The 15,815-nt window shown below is 41.6% G+C and overlaps 1 protein-coding gene across 4 annotated transcripts in view; it reads left to right on the top strand.

Annotated features, from left to right (window-relative positions):
• The window catches only part of WASHC1 (WASH complex subunit 1), a 59,517-nt gene that overhangs the window by 28,519 nt on the left and 15,183 nt on the right, over positions 1 to 15,815 (top strand). For 3 of the 4 annotated variants that reach the window (XM_038155630.1, XM_038155631.1, XM_038155632.1), the window contains exon 2: positions 3,100 to 3,253. In XM_038155630.1, coding sequence (XP_038011558.1) covers positions 3,100 to 3,253 — 154 coding nt within the window. Of the gene's footprint in view, positions 1 to 3,059; positions 3,254 to 15,815 lie in introns of those variants that run through there. The other variant, XM_038155629.1, reaches the window with a different exon arrangement.

The raw sequence follows: 15,815 nt of genomic DNA, 5'->3' as shown, positions 1-15,815 counted from the left end.
ACTTTGCTTTCCTTCCTGACTTCTGCTGGGAATATTTTGAATTTTCCCTTTTAAAATATTCCTTATTCTTGCAGTCTCTCTCTGTTAAGTGAAGCAATTCTCCTTTTATTCTAAACATGTGGTGACCCTTCCTCAAATTGTTTGTAAAACTGGCTTATTTCTCCAATTCATTTGGTCCTAGGAGGTAACAAATAGCAGCTGTGGCATGGGATTTTGCCCAGGTCTAGCCATTTATGTTGCTGTTTTTCCTCCTCCTTGCTATAGCTCTCCAACTTGCACAGAAAGAATTGTCCCTTGTATCTGCCTCTGGCAGTAATTTCCAGAGTCTGCCATATTTCTCCACTACTTGTTTTAGGAAAGGTGAGAGTCTGAGGCTCCTTTGAGAGTCTTCATGGAGAACCTGTGAAGGTGATGTTTACCAGCAGACAAACCGTGACAGTGTGAGCAGGAGAACCCAGGGATTTTCCTGCTTTGCCCGGTACTGGGGGCTCCTCTCTTTGCAAGGGAGCAGTGGGACCTGAAGGAGAGTCTGTAGCTTCTGACTGTAGGGAAAGAAATGTTTTGGGAGTAGCCAGAGGAGCTCTGCTCTTGAGTGGGAGCATCTGGAAGTCAGCAGCTGAGCTGAGCTGAGCTTGGTTTTAGGAAGGACACTAGGAGAATTAGGATTGGTGAGAGTCTGAGAGATCTTATTGGGGCTGCATAATCTTAGCTGGCCTCAAGAGGTGAAAATCTTGCCTTTCTTAGGATTACCTTTACACAGGAATGGTTTTGATAATGAAACAAGTTTCAGAAGTTTCCTTCTTGCCCCTGCTTCTCCCTGTGTTTCATGACTGGGCAATTACAGCTGTTTATCTGGCTGTGTGTGGTGAATTGGGTCATTGAGCTGATTTGAGTTAAAAATAGGCATCCCAAACATCAGGAGCACTGATGCAACAGCAGAGTTTTGACCAGTGGCAGGGAGGATTATAAACTCCTTTTGCTGCTGGGGCCAGAGTAACTCATAACCACGTCCTTGCTGTGTTACTGGTCACTTTATTCCATGGTGACAGTCAAATAGTAGCTTTGAAAGGAAAAGTATTGAAGCTTGATTGTGGTCAGCAGATCAAAAACTGCTGTCTCAAAATTAGCTGTACTCATCTCAGATTAACTTGTGTGCTTTACAGCTCTAAATAATAATTTCCTGTCTGCAGAGCAGGCCCAGTCAAGAAGACTAATCAGTGTGCAAACATTGCTGCTAAAGAGTGCAGATACAGAGCCTTGCTGCCAGTGATGCATGAAATGAAACAGAGTAGGTCTAGGCTTCCTAGACTGGCAGCAGAGCCAGCTTTCTAATGGCTGGGCTTGATCTTGCAAATTTGTTAACTGTGGAAGGGCTTGTGCATACCCTTGCATCTCATATGATTCATTACTAAACACCCCCACCAAAAAAAAAACCCCAAAACAACTCAGCAAACCCAAAATAAAACATCCCAAAAGAATACCCTTCAATGACAGCCACATCACATTTACAGGAAGCTTTTCCTACCCTACTGTGGTATCATCTTAAAGGAAAAATTTGGAGAGGGTGGTGTTTCTAAAATATACAGAAATGGCTGCAAATCTGTTATCTCTTTGTTTTGTGAAGCAAGATAGGGAATTGAAGGCATGTCTGAAGACCCCTCTAATTTTCACATATTAAACTGGTTTTTATGTTGTGACTATTTCTCCTCAGGCTCCTGATTTGTGGATTTCTCCTGTATGGGCTGTGTTCCTGTGTCATTCTCAGCCTGCTCTGCTATAGAGCCAGGAATGCAGGTTGCACACAGCACTGCTCTCTGAACTAGCTCCTGCAGACTTCCAAGTACTATACAGGGAATGTGGTGCATCCTGAGATATCCCTGTCTGTTTCTGATCCCTTGGTTTTTCATCCTCCTTTGTTTTGCTTCTCCTCAGCTTAATGCATATTTTCTTATACAGATATACGGAGCTCATGAAACCCTGTAATGAGCACCTGTGAACTGTCTGGTTTTTACAGCCTGAGTGAGAAGAGACACGGAGAAAACAAGATTGGAGGGAGTTGTGTAGACCTAGCAGTGGAGTTTGGGTTAGAAAACTGTATGGAGACTCTACTCTGTTCGTTCTTTAGCATGTCCTAATAGTAATGTATTTGTGAGTTTGCAGTTTCTAATGTGCTCAGAGAAATTGATTTTTTTTTCTCTTTATGTTCTTCCAAGTCCCAGGAACTTTTTTTGTTATTTTTGTGAGTAAAGACATGGGAGGCCAACTTTTTGGGAATTGCTGAGGGAGAGGTGAGCAAAGCTCAGGATGGAAACGTGGGTGGTGGGTGACCTTCTCCTGGCTGAGCCATAGAGCAGTGGTACTGGCCCAGCTGCTTCCAAAAGTGTGCATACAGCTCTGGAGTGTGGCACACAACTGAAACATTTTGGTGACTGATTAGACTGGAGATGTGAAAGGATTCTAAAATAGGAGGCTTCTTTCAAGATAGTTACTGAGGAAAAATCCAGTCCAGCAGCAACAGAGAGCTCCTGGGAGTCTCAGAATGGAAGAACTCCCATTAACCTACTTGGAGCAAGGGGGTGTGTGCCCATGCATGCCTTGTGATTTCGTGGTTTCTGTTCTTGGAAGGGCCTGATGGTGTGTTTCTTGGAGCAGAAGTGTAAGATGAAATGCTGCCTTTTGCTAATAGGGTTGGATGACCTGAAATATATCCTCGTGGAATATGAGGAAAGGGATGAGGGGACAGGGTCATTTGTGATGAGTCTTGTGACCTGACTCTGAACCGACTTTGCTTCTAACTCTGGTCTTTGTTTTCAGCACAATACTGAGCAGAGGTTTGTTAAGTAGCATGCTAAAGTAAAATTATGGTTTCCAAGAAAACTCAGATAAGCAAGAGAGTCTCAGCTCACTGTAGCTTCCTAATGTATTAAAAATCCAATATGTCAGCCTTACTACTTGTGCCTTTTTCCTCAGCTTACCAATTCTGTTGCAAACGCTTTCCTAAAATAATTAGTGGAGCAGAAAGTAGAAGTCCCTGAATAACTGCTGTGACAAAATGGCAGTGTGTTTAATGTGTGATGACCTATTTGTTCTTTCCCTTAGGTACAATGGCCACAGTAGCCCAGAAGCACTTTTTGGAAGGGCAGACATACTCGGTGCCCCTGATCCAGCCAGACCTACGCAGGGAGGAGGCTGTGCAGCAGGTGGCAGATGCACTTCAGTATCTGCAGAAGGTGTCAGGCGATATCTTCAACAGGTAAAGTGCTCTCCAGGGGGGTTGGGTGCTTAGCACTCAGCATTACAAAATAGAGTGCTGGAATTAGGTTGCAGCAGTGAAGGGGAAAGGCATTGCATTGGTGAGCAATGGAAGTTCAGAAAAGAGATGAAAATGGACCAGGTGCACTTCAATATGAGTTTATTAGATTTGAGTCTGTCAAAGTTAAGCATAATGAAATGGCTGAAGTTAGCCAGAGATTGTTGGTTATTAATTTTTTATTCATTTTTATTAATGAATAAAATAGTTTTTTATTCCACAAATTGCATTACTGCTTCTGCTGCATTTATCGCTAATTCCTTCTTGCTCCTGTTTTGAAGGGGAGGCATTGTAACCTAGAGTATCTTGAAGATGTGTCTTTTTGAGTCATTGTACTTGAAGCGGTGAAGTAGAAAATGTCTCTTTGTTCTGATCTCTGCAATGTACAAACTGTTCTCTTCGGGCTTCTGGTGTTTCACACTTCCCTTTCTGTGTGTTGGAAGGGCTGAGTGCCCTGAGTAAGACTGGGTTTCTTGCCACAGTATCATAATCCATCAAAGTCCATCTCTTCATGGATTTGGTCCAGACTTTGCACCTCTCGCACATGATCGTCTTTAGGATTGGATCTTTCAGACTGTCTGTATAGCAGATCAGAGAGGTTCTTGTGTTTGCTTGCAAATAATGGTAGATAACTGGTGCCTTTTTCTGTCCAGTGCCATCTTTGACATCTCGGTGCTCTGAGATGCTGTGGACTGTCATTAGGAAGGAAACAGATCAGCATTTATCTTCTCAAAGTCTAATCAGTAAAAGCACATGCTTTGGTTTCAGCAGGTCCCATGACTATCTAGTTTAATTTCCTGTGGTGTGGGCAGGATCATGTTCTGTCTTTCTTTGAGTTTTTGGAGGGTTTTTCTAAGGGTAGATTGAAGTTCTGTGGTTTCTGGTGATGATATTGTGAAGGGTAGCCTCTGGAGAACGAGCAGTCTCGAAGGTTGAATTCAGGTTATTGAGGTTAAGGTTTTCCACTGGAATTGTCTTTGTTTGGGCAGGGGCTGTGTGTGGGCTGGATTAGGTTGAACACAAGATCTACTTCATTTGTGCTCTTCAAAGTAGGGGAATACTTCATGATCTAAGGCTGGGAGAAGGCTTTCTAGAGCTGCCATAAATATGTGGAAAGCACTTCTTAGACTTGGGCCTGGTTGGCAGTGCTGCCCCTCTCTGTGTGGTAAATGAAGCTCTTGATACTACAGGAGTTGCTCTTTCTCTGTCTCTTTTTCCCTGTTTTCCCTCTCCACACTGCTGCCTAACACAGTACCCTGTAATTTCCCTAGGGAGATGAGCCTGCTGCTTTGTATGCGAGTCACTGCTGAGTACTGAGCAGTGACACTGAGCAGTGACTGTGATGCTGTTCCCTCACTCTTTGGTGCACTCATGACTTTTAATTACCATTTTTCTCCAACAACAGAGGAGGCTTCATTGGCTTCTTTGTTTGCTTTGCCTTTCCAGTGAGGTCTTGGCTCTCTGATATAATTAAGAGGGATTTAGTAATTATGCAGGCATCTGATTAGAAGTTCCATGACCTTGGTCGTTCCATGTCAATCAAGGGGCAAAGCTTTCAAGGTGAGAACTTTGCTACTTAGTGACCTTTTATCTTTCCTTTGCTGAGATAAGGCAGCTCTGTCTTCCATTTCCAGGAAGGAGCTGTCTTACCTGGGGAAGCTGGCTGTTTTGATCTGCAGAGCAGCAGCTTGCAGTGTTGATGGAGAGGAAACGTGTTCACTGTGAGAGACTTGGCTGAGTGTGTCCAACTCGTTACTTCAGTACTACAGAGATGCAGATGTTCTGAGGTTGTTTTGTGGGAGCAGGTGGATTGCTACAGTGCTTTTGAGAGTGGCAAGCCAATCTGTACTTTGTTGAAGGTAGACTGAAACTGTCTCCTACTCTCTATGAAAAAAGGAATTTTTCCACAACCAGATCTTTGTTTCCTGTCACCATCATATTTTCTGGAAAATCTCTTTGCCCAGGACTTTGCTCCTGAGAAGCTGAAAAGCCTCAGAAAAAAATGAAAGCAATAATAATCTGATTTGCTTCTCCTGTGTTTTGCTGCTTTGGAATGTGTTTGGACATTGTTTACCAACAGGTGATTGTTTCATTGGTTTCATGGGAATTGTTTTAACTTAATGACCAATCACTGTCAAGCTGTGTTGGGACTCTGGAAGGAGTCACGAGTTTTCATTAGTGTCTTTTAGCCTTCTGTCAGTATCCTTTCTGTATTCTTTAGTATAGTTTAGTATAGTATTCTTTAATATTATATCGATCATAAAATAATAAATTAGCCTTCTAAGAACATGGAGTCAGATTCATCATTCCTCCCTTCGTCCCAGAATATACAACCATTTCCATTTTAGCCAATCAAAGTTTCTGCTCAGAATTGTTGCTGACATGACAGTTGAGTATGAAATCTTCAAATGAACATGTCGAGATAACACAAGAAAGATACCTTTCCATTTAGGGAATTAGAAGAAGATACAAGGAGCTTTCCTCCACTTTTCCCCATTTTGGACAATTTGGGAAATAACCCATGTGACGAGTTTCTGCTAACTCTTCTTTCCAATCATTCTCAAAGAAGCTTACTTGCTATTAACTATGCAAGGTACTTGGTGAATGAGGCTGCAGAGTTCATTAGCTCATAGACAATCAAGGGATGTGTGGGTGCAAAACCACAGGTAAACTATGGCTGAGACCTAGAGCATCCCCACTGGGCCCAGCCTTGGAGAGCAGGCCTGGGCTGGAATCAGGAATCACTTGGAGCAGGTTATATCAGCTCAGCATCCCTCTCCATCATATCCCTAACTCTCAGGAGCAGAGACCCCCCCGTGACTTTTTTCAGATGGGGAGCATCAAAGCTTTGGTTGCTGGGCAGTAGAGATTGATGTCTCAGGCCAGTGCTGTGCCTTCCTCTGAGGAAGTCCTGGCCTCTTGGGGCTGGTGTCAGTGCTGTGTTGAGACCAAGAGGCTGCATGTCCTTCTCAAGTTTATGCTTTGAAGTAATGGAAGTTTCAAGCCTGTGTGTGTTAACTGAGTCCAAGTCATTAATCTGTTGTGGAAGCTGCAAAGATCAGATTCACTGCCAGTAGTTACTTAGATATTAATACTGCTTGAAACATAAATATTCTAAAATAGCCAATCTGACATAATATCTGTTTGAATTTAACTCCTGGGTTTTTAAGAAGGGTTTATGATACAGGTCACAGGAGGTGGGATGACCAGTTTAAGCCCTCAATTAACAGTAGTCTTTCATCTATTTGTTTTCTCATTACCAGTATTTTCTGGATGGGAGATTGTGTTGGAATCATGTGCTTTGGAATATTTTACAGGAATGTTGTTGGGATAAGTGCTTAAAATAAGTGATGAGTTTAGATTTCCTGATATTCCCTCCTAGTAAGGTAGGCTCATCCTTCAGGATTTCTCAGTTTCTGAGGAGTTTGGGTTGGCACATGTTAATAATCTCTAGTATTGTCTGTTTGCTATTCAAAGTGTTTCACTTTTGAGTAATAGATGTGTGGAAAGTTGTTTTTGCAAGTTATCTCATGGAGTGTTACTGTAGTAGAAAGAAATCAAATGCTTGGGATTGGAAGGTTGTTATCAAGTCCCAGGATTTGCCTGTACTCCAACCCCAAGTTGTCCTTTATACAAAATATCCCATCCTTATGCTTCTGTTTTTTTCAGTTTATGGAAAAAATTCTGGTTGTTATTTTTTAAAATCTTTATTCAGTGTCTTTTGCTTGTCTGGAATAATACTTTGCTAAACCAGTGTATCCTGTTTCCTCCCCAGCTGGATTCAAACTAATTTCATATTACATATTTGAAAAGGGCTTTAATATTAAGCAGAAGTTTAAATGAGAGCTGCACTTCAGAAAACCATAGCTGGAAAACAGAAGCACTATGGAAATGCTGTTCGGGGTGGGGAAGAAATCTGGTAAGGCTGTGATAAGGAAGGTAAGGAGTAGCTGGCTGGGCAGCAGAGCCTTAAGGGATGTTTATGACAGGAGCAGAGTAGTTCTGAAATTGAAAATACCAACAAAATCTTAATCATGAGGTATGTTTGTGTGTTTTAAAGGCCTCCTTGTTTTAAACTTACTATCGTGATTAGTCATGATCATCAATAATGAAAATGGGGAACTAGTACATCAGTGTATTTAATTTAGGAGGTCTGTGGAATGGAAACTGGCCAAGAAGGGGTTTGCTGCAAGCTGCACTGTACTCTTTGTTGTGCTGTGGGGCTCTGGGGTGCAGCTTGGAGCTTGGGCACTGCTCTGCTGGCTGCAAGGGTTGATCTTTCTAGGAAGACAGCTGTCCACTGTGATGGCTCACTGTGCGGGTGAGTTTGCACCGAGAGACACACTGTAGCACAGGAAATAATTTTTTCTCCAGTTAATTTGAGAGTGTTATGACTCTTGTTTAACAACAAGGTGCCTCATGGTACTTTGAAGTTGTCCCAGAGGTCATCTGAAAGAGGATGCTAGGTCTAGTTTTGTTTCAGGTACCTCTCTTGAGAGGCTGTAGGAGCAGTTTTTGCTGCCAGGAAGATAAAGCAGAAGCTGCGAGGTAAAGAGTGAATGGAGTCTCCTGCAGACATGACGAAAATGGAGAACAGGGACATTTTGCCTGCAGCTAGTTGTTATTCTTGTAGATATATGTCCAAGTAACATGAATTTATTTTCCTTTTAAGTGTAGCACACACTTTGTAAGGCGCCTTTCATTTGTTATGGCTGCCATGATCCTCTGGAAGCTAACTTTGACAGCTTGTGAAGATGCAGCTTCAGAAAGGTTCCTAGACTGTAGAAAGAAGACTTTAGGAGGTGACACAAGGGTGTGATCAGCATGCTTGGAAGGCTGGGAACAGCTGGCACTAGCAGTCATCCTACACCCCCATAAAGAAGCAAAGGGAGTGTGACTGTTCTGCAAGAGGTCACAACTCTTTCTGGATGCTGCTAAAGCTTAAGATCTCTGGAATCTGACCTGTGCAACATTGCAGGAGAGCTGTACTCCTACTTCTGGAATAAGTCTCAAACCTGCTAAGCAAAAGGAGGCACACAACAATTGCAGACTTTAAGGAGCTCTTGAGAAGATGCTTTCTACTCTTACAGCAGGAGTGGAATAACTTGTGGAAATATGAGACAGTTTGTTTTAAAACAGATGGCATGTGCAATAGGAAAGGCAGACAGTAAGGAGAAACTTAAGGTAATTTCAGTACATATGAATTGTTGATTTATTTTAGTTCGTGGGGTTTTTTTAATGCTGACAGGGAAGTCTCTTGTTTGTACTCTATGCCTTGTTGGAGAAAATTCAATACTGAGTAGCAGACTTCAAGTTCCTGTGAGCTAATTTTGTCCAGTGATAAGTCTCTGTTAATTAAAAGGGTTTTGGCAAAGATCTTATGAACTTCCCCATCCAGAGAGTAATTCCTTTACCCCTCAGTTCCTGACTGCAAGTGGCTGTGGCTATTACTCTCTGGAAATAGGCAAGGAAAAGCATGAAATAACAGCAATGTGAGGCAGTGTGTGCCTCACAGCAGAAGTGTTCCCTTATTTCTTAGCCCATGGTTTTGGATTCTCACACTCTTCTTGATACAATGACATCTGCCATGTTATTCCTTTATTACACGAGGTGATAGCTCTACCTTCTCAACCAGCTTCAGACACTGGAGATTCACATATTTGGAGTAATTTTCTGTTCCTACGGATGACTTTTGTGTACTCAGTCAGCCCTGGAGGAAGAGATTCAAACAAGTAATTTTATTTTACAGGCATGACTTCCATTAGGGATCCAGCATGGAGAAAACTGTCTGGAAAATAACACTGAGTGGCTTGAAATGTGTATTACAGGCTCGTTCATGTGGGGATGTGCACACTGAGGGGAGAGTTGGAGGAGGAGCACCAGTGCCAAAGGTCTATTCTTCACACATGACTGGTGCATTAAATTCCCTTTCCATGGTGCTTCTTTCTGTCTTGCTGTGGTGCTGTCGTGTTTTGCAAATGGGGAAGGTTGCAAGGGTTTAGGTATAAATGCAACTGACAGCTGAGACAGAGCAGTGCTTTTGGAGACAGGAGACCTATTTGTAGGTGCTAATGAAGGAGTTCCTGATTTTCTTCTACCTACATCTTCCAGAAACTAAACTACCCACCTGGGGTTTCTCTTTAACACACTATACCATCCAAATTCTTTAATTCAGACTCCAGAAACTTTCATCCCCTCCTCTAAATCCACCAGACAAACATTTTATGGAAGGAATTCACCATGCTGTGTCATTAATAATTTTTATCCCCTAATTTTTATCCCCCTGGCACAGCATGGTGGATTGGATTCCTTTCTTAATTTATCCAAGAATATGTTCCTTATTCTGGATTAATGTGCCTTATAAAACCAGGTGTTTGCATTTTAATTTACTTCTAGGACTCTTGTTTTAGATTTACCAGCAAAGCTGAATCTGAAAACATGCTTGATGGGCCTAAGAGGCATAACAAGACATTCCTTTTAGAAGAGGAGGTAAAGCTGTTGCATTTCTGCTCTGTGTGAGTGCAGTGGGGATAGCCTTCCGGTTATCTGTGACATATATATAACATTGCAATATATATACACATATATATATATGTAACATTCCAGTAGCTCAGTACCAAAAAGCAAGGAAAATCATGGTGTCTCCACAGTGCAGTTCTCTCTGTGTTGTCCCAGTGACTGGGTAGTTTGGTTTTGTTTCAACAATGCTTTTGAGAGTGACATCCTGGATTTTGTTAATTCCAGAGTGAATTCAGACTCTGTGTGGTTTGTTGGTTTTTTTTTCTTTTGATGAAGGGAGGGTGAGGAGCTCACAACTGAGCACCAGGCAGTGTTTTTGTTTTTCTAGCACCCAGGCAATTAAGGAGATGGGGAACAAACAACCACACAGCCAAAATCATGCCCTTCATTACACTTCATGCTTACTTTTAGCTGGGATGAGGGGTTTAGCTGCTGTTTAGCATTTTCCATAAGAACATTTCATGTGTGTGTCACAGGGATAGTGGTTAAGCTATTAAAGTGTATGAATTTACAGTTCTGGCAGTTTTGGGGTGGGGAAGGAGGTTTGGAAGGGACACTGTACAAATTTGTTCTGGTATTACTGTGAAGATAGTGTTTCCATTCTTAATGACTAATTGTGAGTTAGTGCATGAGAAAGATGATTTTTAAAATTACAATGGGGGAAATTATATCATGTGTCTAGACCAGTTCTAAAGGTGTGTGATCACTGATGTGCCTCAGACTGTTTCATTGAAACGAGAGAGCAGCTGTCAGTGCAAGCAGAGAGATATCTGCTTTTTGATGCTATTAGGAACATCTCTGCCTGTGGCCCAGAGTTTTCAGGGGAAGAGTAACTAGAAATCCCTCAAGAAAGTAAGAAAGTGCTGTAATCACTCAGGGAAGGTGTCATAAAGAGTTGTTTTGATTTATTAAAGAAGCACACTCAAATCAGCTTGTTGATGAGCATATTATAAAGGTGACTTTTGAAATTTGAGTGTGACTGCATTTGATTGTAGGAAAAGGAAGTAACACTAAACAACCTCTGTTTCTGAAGAGTAAATATTATTAAATAAAAAACTTCATTTGCAAAAAATATGTGAAGAAATCTTTCCTTTAGGAGAAGGAGACCTGTTTGGAAAGAAGATGATCTGTTAAGAGAAGTTCACTTTGAAAGCAAAGGAAAGAAAGGGAAAGGCTAAGTTAGCAAGGAAGTTCTGTAACTGACAAAGGGCTAGTAACTGGATCTGAGAAAGTCTGTCTTATGTAGTTGGACGTGTTTTAATTGTAGCAAAATTTTAGGTGGATCTTGGGAATCCCCACTAGTTCTGGCAGGATACTGAAGAGGGTCCTTGCTGAGCAGAAGCAGTGAGTGCAAGGAAATAGAAGAATTTTCACTGAGATGTAAGCTCTTGAAAAGTCCAGGGATCACTGCAACAAACATGATAAGCAGAAACATAGTGCTGATGCGAAACAGAATAATGATCTGGATACTCCTAGTCATGCTTCAAAGGCCAGTTTGGTCATTTACAAGTATCTGGTTACAACTTCAACAGGTCAGCACAGTGAGGGAAGACCATAGAAAGGAAGGAAGACCATCTTATGTGATCAAAATCAGAATGGAAGTCAGAGTTCTGAGGAGACATGAAGTGTAATTGTCTTTAAACAGACATTTTATGGTAGCAAGTCCATTTTCTTGGTTGGGCTTTCCTTCTCCTGAATATTCAAGTCCAGTTGTGCAGGACTACATTTATAGAGTAAGCACTAGCTTGTAAATGATGGCTTTTAGATATATTTTATTGTAAAGGAGACTGAAGGGTTCAACTTGTGACCTGCAATTAAAATTTCATGTGATTGCCATCAGCTACTTGGAAGTGGAGAAAATTGCAAGTCAATGCAAAAACCTTTACTTGTAAACATGTGTCTTAAATGGGGGTAAAGGCTGCATTTTAGATCACAAGAGAGAAGTGGTGGTGGTGAGAGAACTGTCAGTGTTTTGTGTCAGTTCTTGCTGGCTGTAGTTTATTCTGGTGAGCAACAGTGGGATGGATTTGGCAATGGCAAGACATTGAAAATGGCAGATGAACTTGCACAGGTGGCTTTGAACTCAGTAAAATGGAAGATAAAGCAACTACTGAAAGATATGTGGTAAGTCCTGTGAATTAATGCAAAATTGTTCAAGTTAGTGAATAATGGACTGAAAATCTGATCTGCTGAGATTGTACTGTGAATTTCCCTAGGTTTTCTTTGTTCCAGGGAACAAATGACTCCACTCTTGGTTTCACAAGCAACCAAGACTTAATTAACACTTGGAAATTGCTTGGAGATCTTTGGGTGAAAAGCTACGAAGTTCTGAGGATATTTGATTAAATGCAAAGAAAAGCAATGCTTTTCTTGGAGAACGATGAGAATGTGAACTGCTATCACCAGGAATCTTTTTCTGCTCTGGAGGCAGGCGTGTTTTGCTCAGCATTCTTATTCTTGATGACAATGGCTTGTTTTGGTGAGATCAACAGACTAAGAGCAGTGTTTGTGCTGTGAGCTGTCACAGTATGAGAAACCTCCATCCCAATAAAGGAGTGGGAGCTCAGCTTTCCTGATATTTTCAGCCTTGCGTCAGGGCAAGACCTTTGGAGATGATCACTTCATTGTGTTTTGTTACACGTGTGTGACTGAGTACTACTTACCTTCGTTAAGAAAACTGATTTAAAACCATTTGGAAGGTATGGGGGAAAGCTGGGAATAAAGAGAAATTTCCTGACTGCCTGGCCCGGGGGGAGGAAGGCTCTGCAAATGTCATTCCTCCCACATGATCATGGCAATGTATCTTTGGTCAAGCGAGGCACAGCCTAAAAGGGCTGGGGCGGCTGCTTGTCAGTGCTCCTCTCCTGCAGTTGCTACCTTCAGGTGAAGCTCAGAAGAAACAGTATTTCCAGCTGGTAGCTTATGAATTTCTCTTGCAGCCCGGCCTAAGAGAAGGCACAGATCAGATGTTTCAGTCCAGGCTGATCTGCCTCCTGTAACTATTGCTGGTGGAAAACTGGAGCATAATGTCAAATAAGAGTGAGCTGTGTAGAATCAGATATGGTATCCTCAGTCATCCAGAGGAATCTCAGGTCTTTTTAAAGACATTGGCTCTCCCTGCCCCAGATATAGTTCACAACAGGGTCACCTGGGCATTTCTCCACTGCTTATGTTTCCTGTGACTCTGTAGTGATACACATTTTCTGTTCAATGGGAAGAGGGAGGAAGATCTTTGGCTAGCCTGAGAACAGAGCTTTGATGGGAGAATGAGAAACCTAATCTTTGTGTACACACAGTTGATTAATTTAAGGTTACAAGGTGCCAAAACACCTTCTCAAGCTATCTGCCAAGTAAGATCTATTACTTCAAGCGACATGGAAACAAAATTTATTTTTGACAAGTCTTGTAAAATTCTGTCCAAACAGGATTAGCCCTCCTTTGACAAGTGATTAAAAAAAAACAAGAACAAAACCAAAAACACTTAAGGCTATTACTACAAAAGATTAAGCTTCAGTGAGTAAATACTTAACAAATTTTTTCAAGGATGAGTGGAAACTGTAAAGATGACAAACTGTACTTCACTAGTAACTTCTACTGGTTACAGTACTAATATCAGCTACTACAACTCTTCTCCTCTGAGGAAGGGCTGAGAGAGTTGGGGTCGTTCAGCCTGGAGAAGACATGACTCGGGGAAGACCTCATTGCAGCCTGTCAGTACCTAAGGGTAGATGAAAGATGAGGACAAACTTCTTAGCCTGTTGTGATAGGACAAGGAGTACTAGTTTTAAATTAAGAGGGTAGATTCAGACTAAATATAATGAAGACATGTTCTGTGATGAGGCTGGTAAAATGCCAGAACAGGTTGCTCAGAGTATTCAAGACCAGGTTGGCCAAGGCTCTGACCAGCTTAATCATCTGAAGATGTCCTTGCTCACTGCAGGGGCTTGGACGAGATGGCCTTTAAGGGTTGCTTCCAAGCCAAGCTATTCTATGATTCTGTGATTCTATATTGACGTTCATCAGCTGCCTAATATCTTTAGACTCTTCCTGTGGCTGCTGCTTTGGGAAGCAATTCCACTGCCAGTGGAGGAACTCAAAAGGTCACCTGTGGAACTCCAGTGGTGCTGGTAAAGAAACGTTTTTTCCATTGCTTCTTTTAGATGTAATGGAGTTCTTAAAGTTGTCTTTCCCAAAAGTTTTCACTGTGATGGTAGAACCTGTGTTGTAGATGTCTGTTAACACTGTTAATGGAGAAGTGGATTGACCAAAAGTAGGCTGTATAAAGATCTAATGGGGTACTTTATTTGCAAACACAGACTTTGTGTACCATACACTGACTTTCTATTTAGTATATATTTCTTCCAAAGAAACGAAAGCGCATCTGCTTTCAGACCAGTCAGTGGTATGAGACAAGTAAAAAGCTTGGAAGGTTAAAGAGAAGTTTGTTTGTGACCTTTTTCTACAAAGAAAAAAAGAGAAGCTGCTTTTCTGGAGAGGAGAGCAAGCTGCAGAGGAAGAGGGAGAAGGGTGCTGTGATGGTAGGTCAAAATTCTAAGTTTCCAGTTTTTACATAAACTTAATTCACAGTAGCAGGAGTGCCTTCTGAAATGAGAGGTTAACAATCAAAACGAAATGGTTTTTTTGTGAGAACATGAGCTGTGGAGAGTGATATATGCTGGATCCTGCTGAGGATAACCTGGCAACCTTGATCACTCTCAAATCTGCAAGACCATTCAGCATCACAGGAACAGGGCAATATGCAAATGCTGAAACACCTGCAAATCAGGCTCGAGGAGCAATCAGAGTGAGATAAACATTAATTAGTATAATACCCAAAGCCTTAATGGAGGAAGGAACGTTGATTACACAGCCTCACTTGGGACTTCTTTCTGTCAGAGATGGTGTATGATGACAGTTTCTGATTACACTTACTCAGATAAGAAGTAAGACTTTAAAAACTGCTTAAATATGGAGAGAGAAGAGCAGAAAGCAAACAAGTTGATCTTTCGACGAGTGGTTGAATGTGGCTCTTCATCAGAGTACGTATTTTTCCTTTTTGCCTTTCAAACTTTTGAGGTGAATTGGCTTTGTGAGCTGATTTTGAATGCTTCCCTGGATCACTAAACCATAAGTGTCTTAGCAGACTTTCCTTTGCTCTCCCCATCCTGAGATGTTGCCAGCTGCAGGGGCAGAAGCACTGAGTTGGAGTGGGGAGTGGGCTTCTCACAGTGTTCATTTTGACACTTTCTTTTCTTGTTACCCTGCTCCAGTACCAGCTGCTTGGAGTGTCTGAGAACAAAATTAAATACAGCAACCATAAACTCAATCCCTTCTTATTCATGCCTCCTGCAGTAAGGGAGAAATTTAATAAAAGCATACGTCATTTAGCCAAAAAAAAAAAAAAAAAAAGGTAGCTTGACTTTCAGGCAAGAAGCCAAGATTTTATAGAATAAATTTACTATATGTACCCTGAAGTTTAGAACAGCAATGCCAAGCATCCCCCTGCTATCTCTAAGGCTTGGAGCTTGGGCTGGGAGGTGACAAGAAGCCTGATTTTCTGTGATGTATACAGTCCTCATTTAAGGAAAAATTAATTTAATACTTTGTCTGCCTTATCCTCCTGTGCAACTTCATTTCTCATTCTGCTCTGTAATGTTCTTTCTCCTTGGTTGATCGCTTACTTTTACTTCAGACATGAAAATGAAGTTCTTTGGTATTCTGGAGAGGTTTGCTCCAGCCTCTGTTGCCTAACCTTTCTCGTTCACCTTGGTGTACAGCTTGCCTATCCTCTCTCCCATTTCAGAAGTTTTGTTATCCCCGTCACTTTTGGGTGACATGGATGTTCAACATAGAGACCAAAGGGTCTCTGGCTGTTGTGATGCTTTTATTACAGCTGAATTCTGTCTTTCTCAGACAGTGGTCTTGGAATCTGTTGGTCTATCTTTAAACCTTCCCTGATTTTAAACCTTTTTTCTGTTGCTGTCTG

Source organism: Motacilla alba, chromosome 1A, assembly GCF_015832195.1.
Source record: "Motacilla alba alba isolate MOTALB_02 chromosome 1A, Motacilla_alba_V1.0_pri, whole genome shotgun sequence".
NCBI classification, from domain to species: Eukaryota; Metazoa; Chordata; class Aves; order Passeriformes; family Motacillidae; genus Motacilla; species Motacilla alba.
The sequence above is the reverse complement of the archived record's forward strand: the minus strand, read 5'-3'. Positions and strand labels throughout refer to the sequence as shown.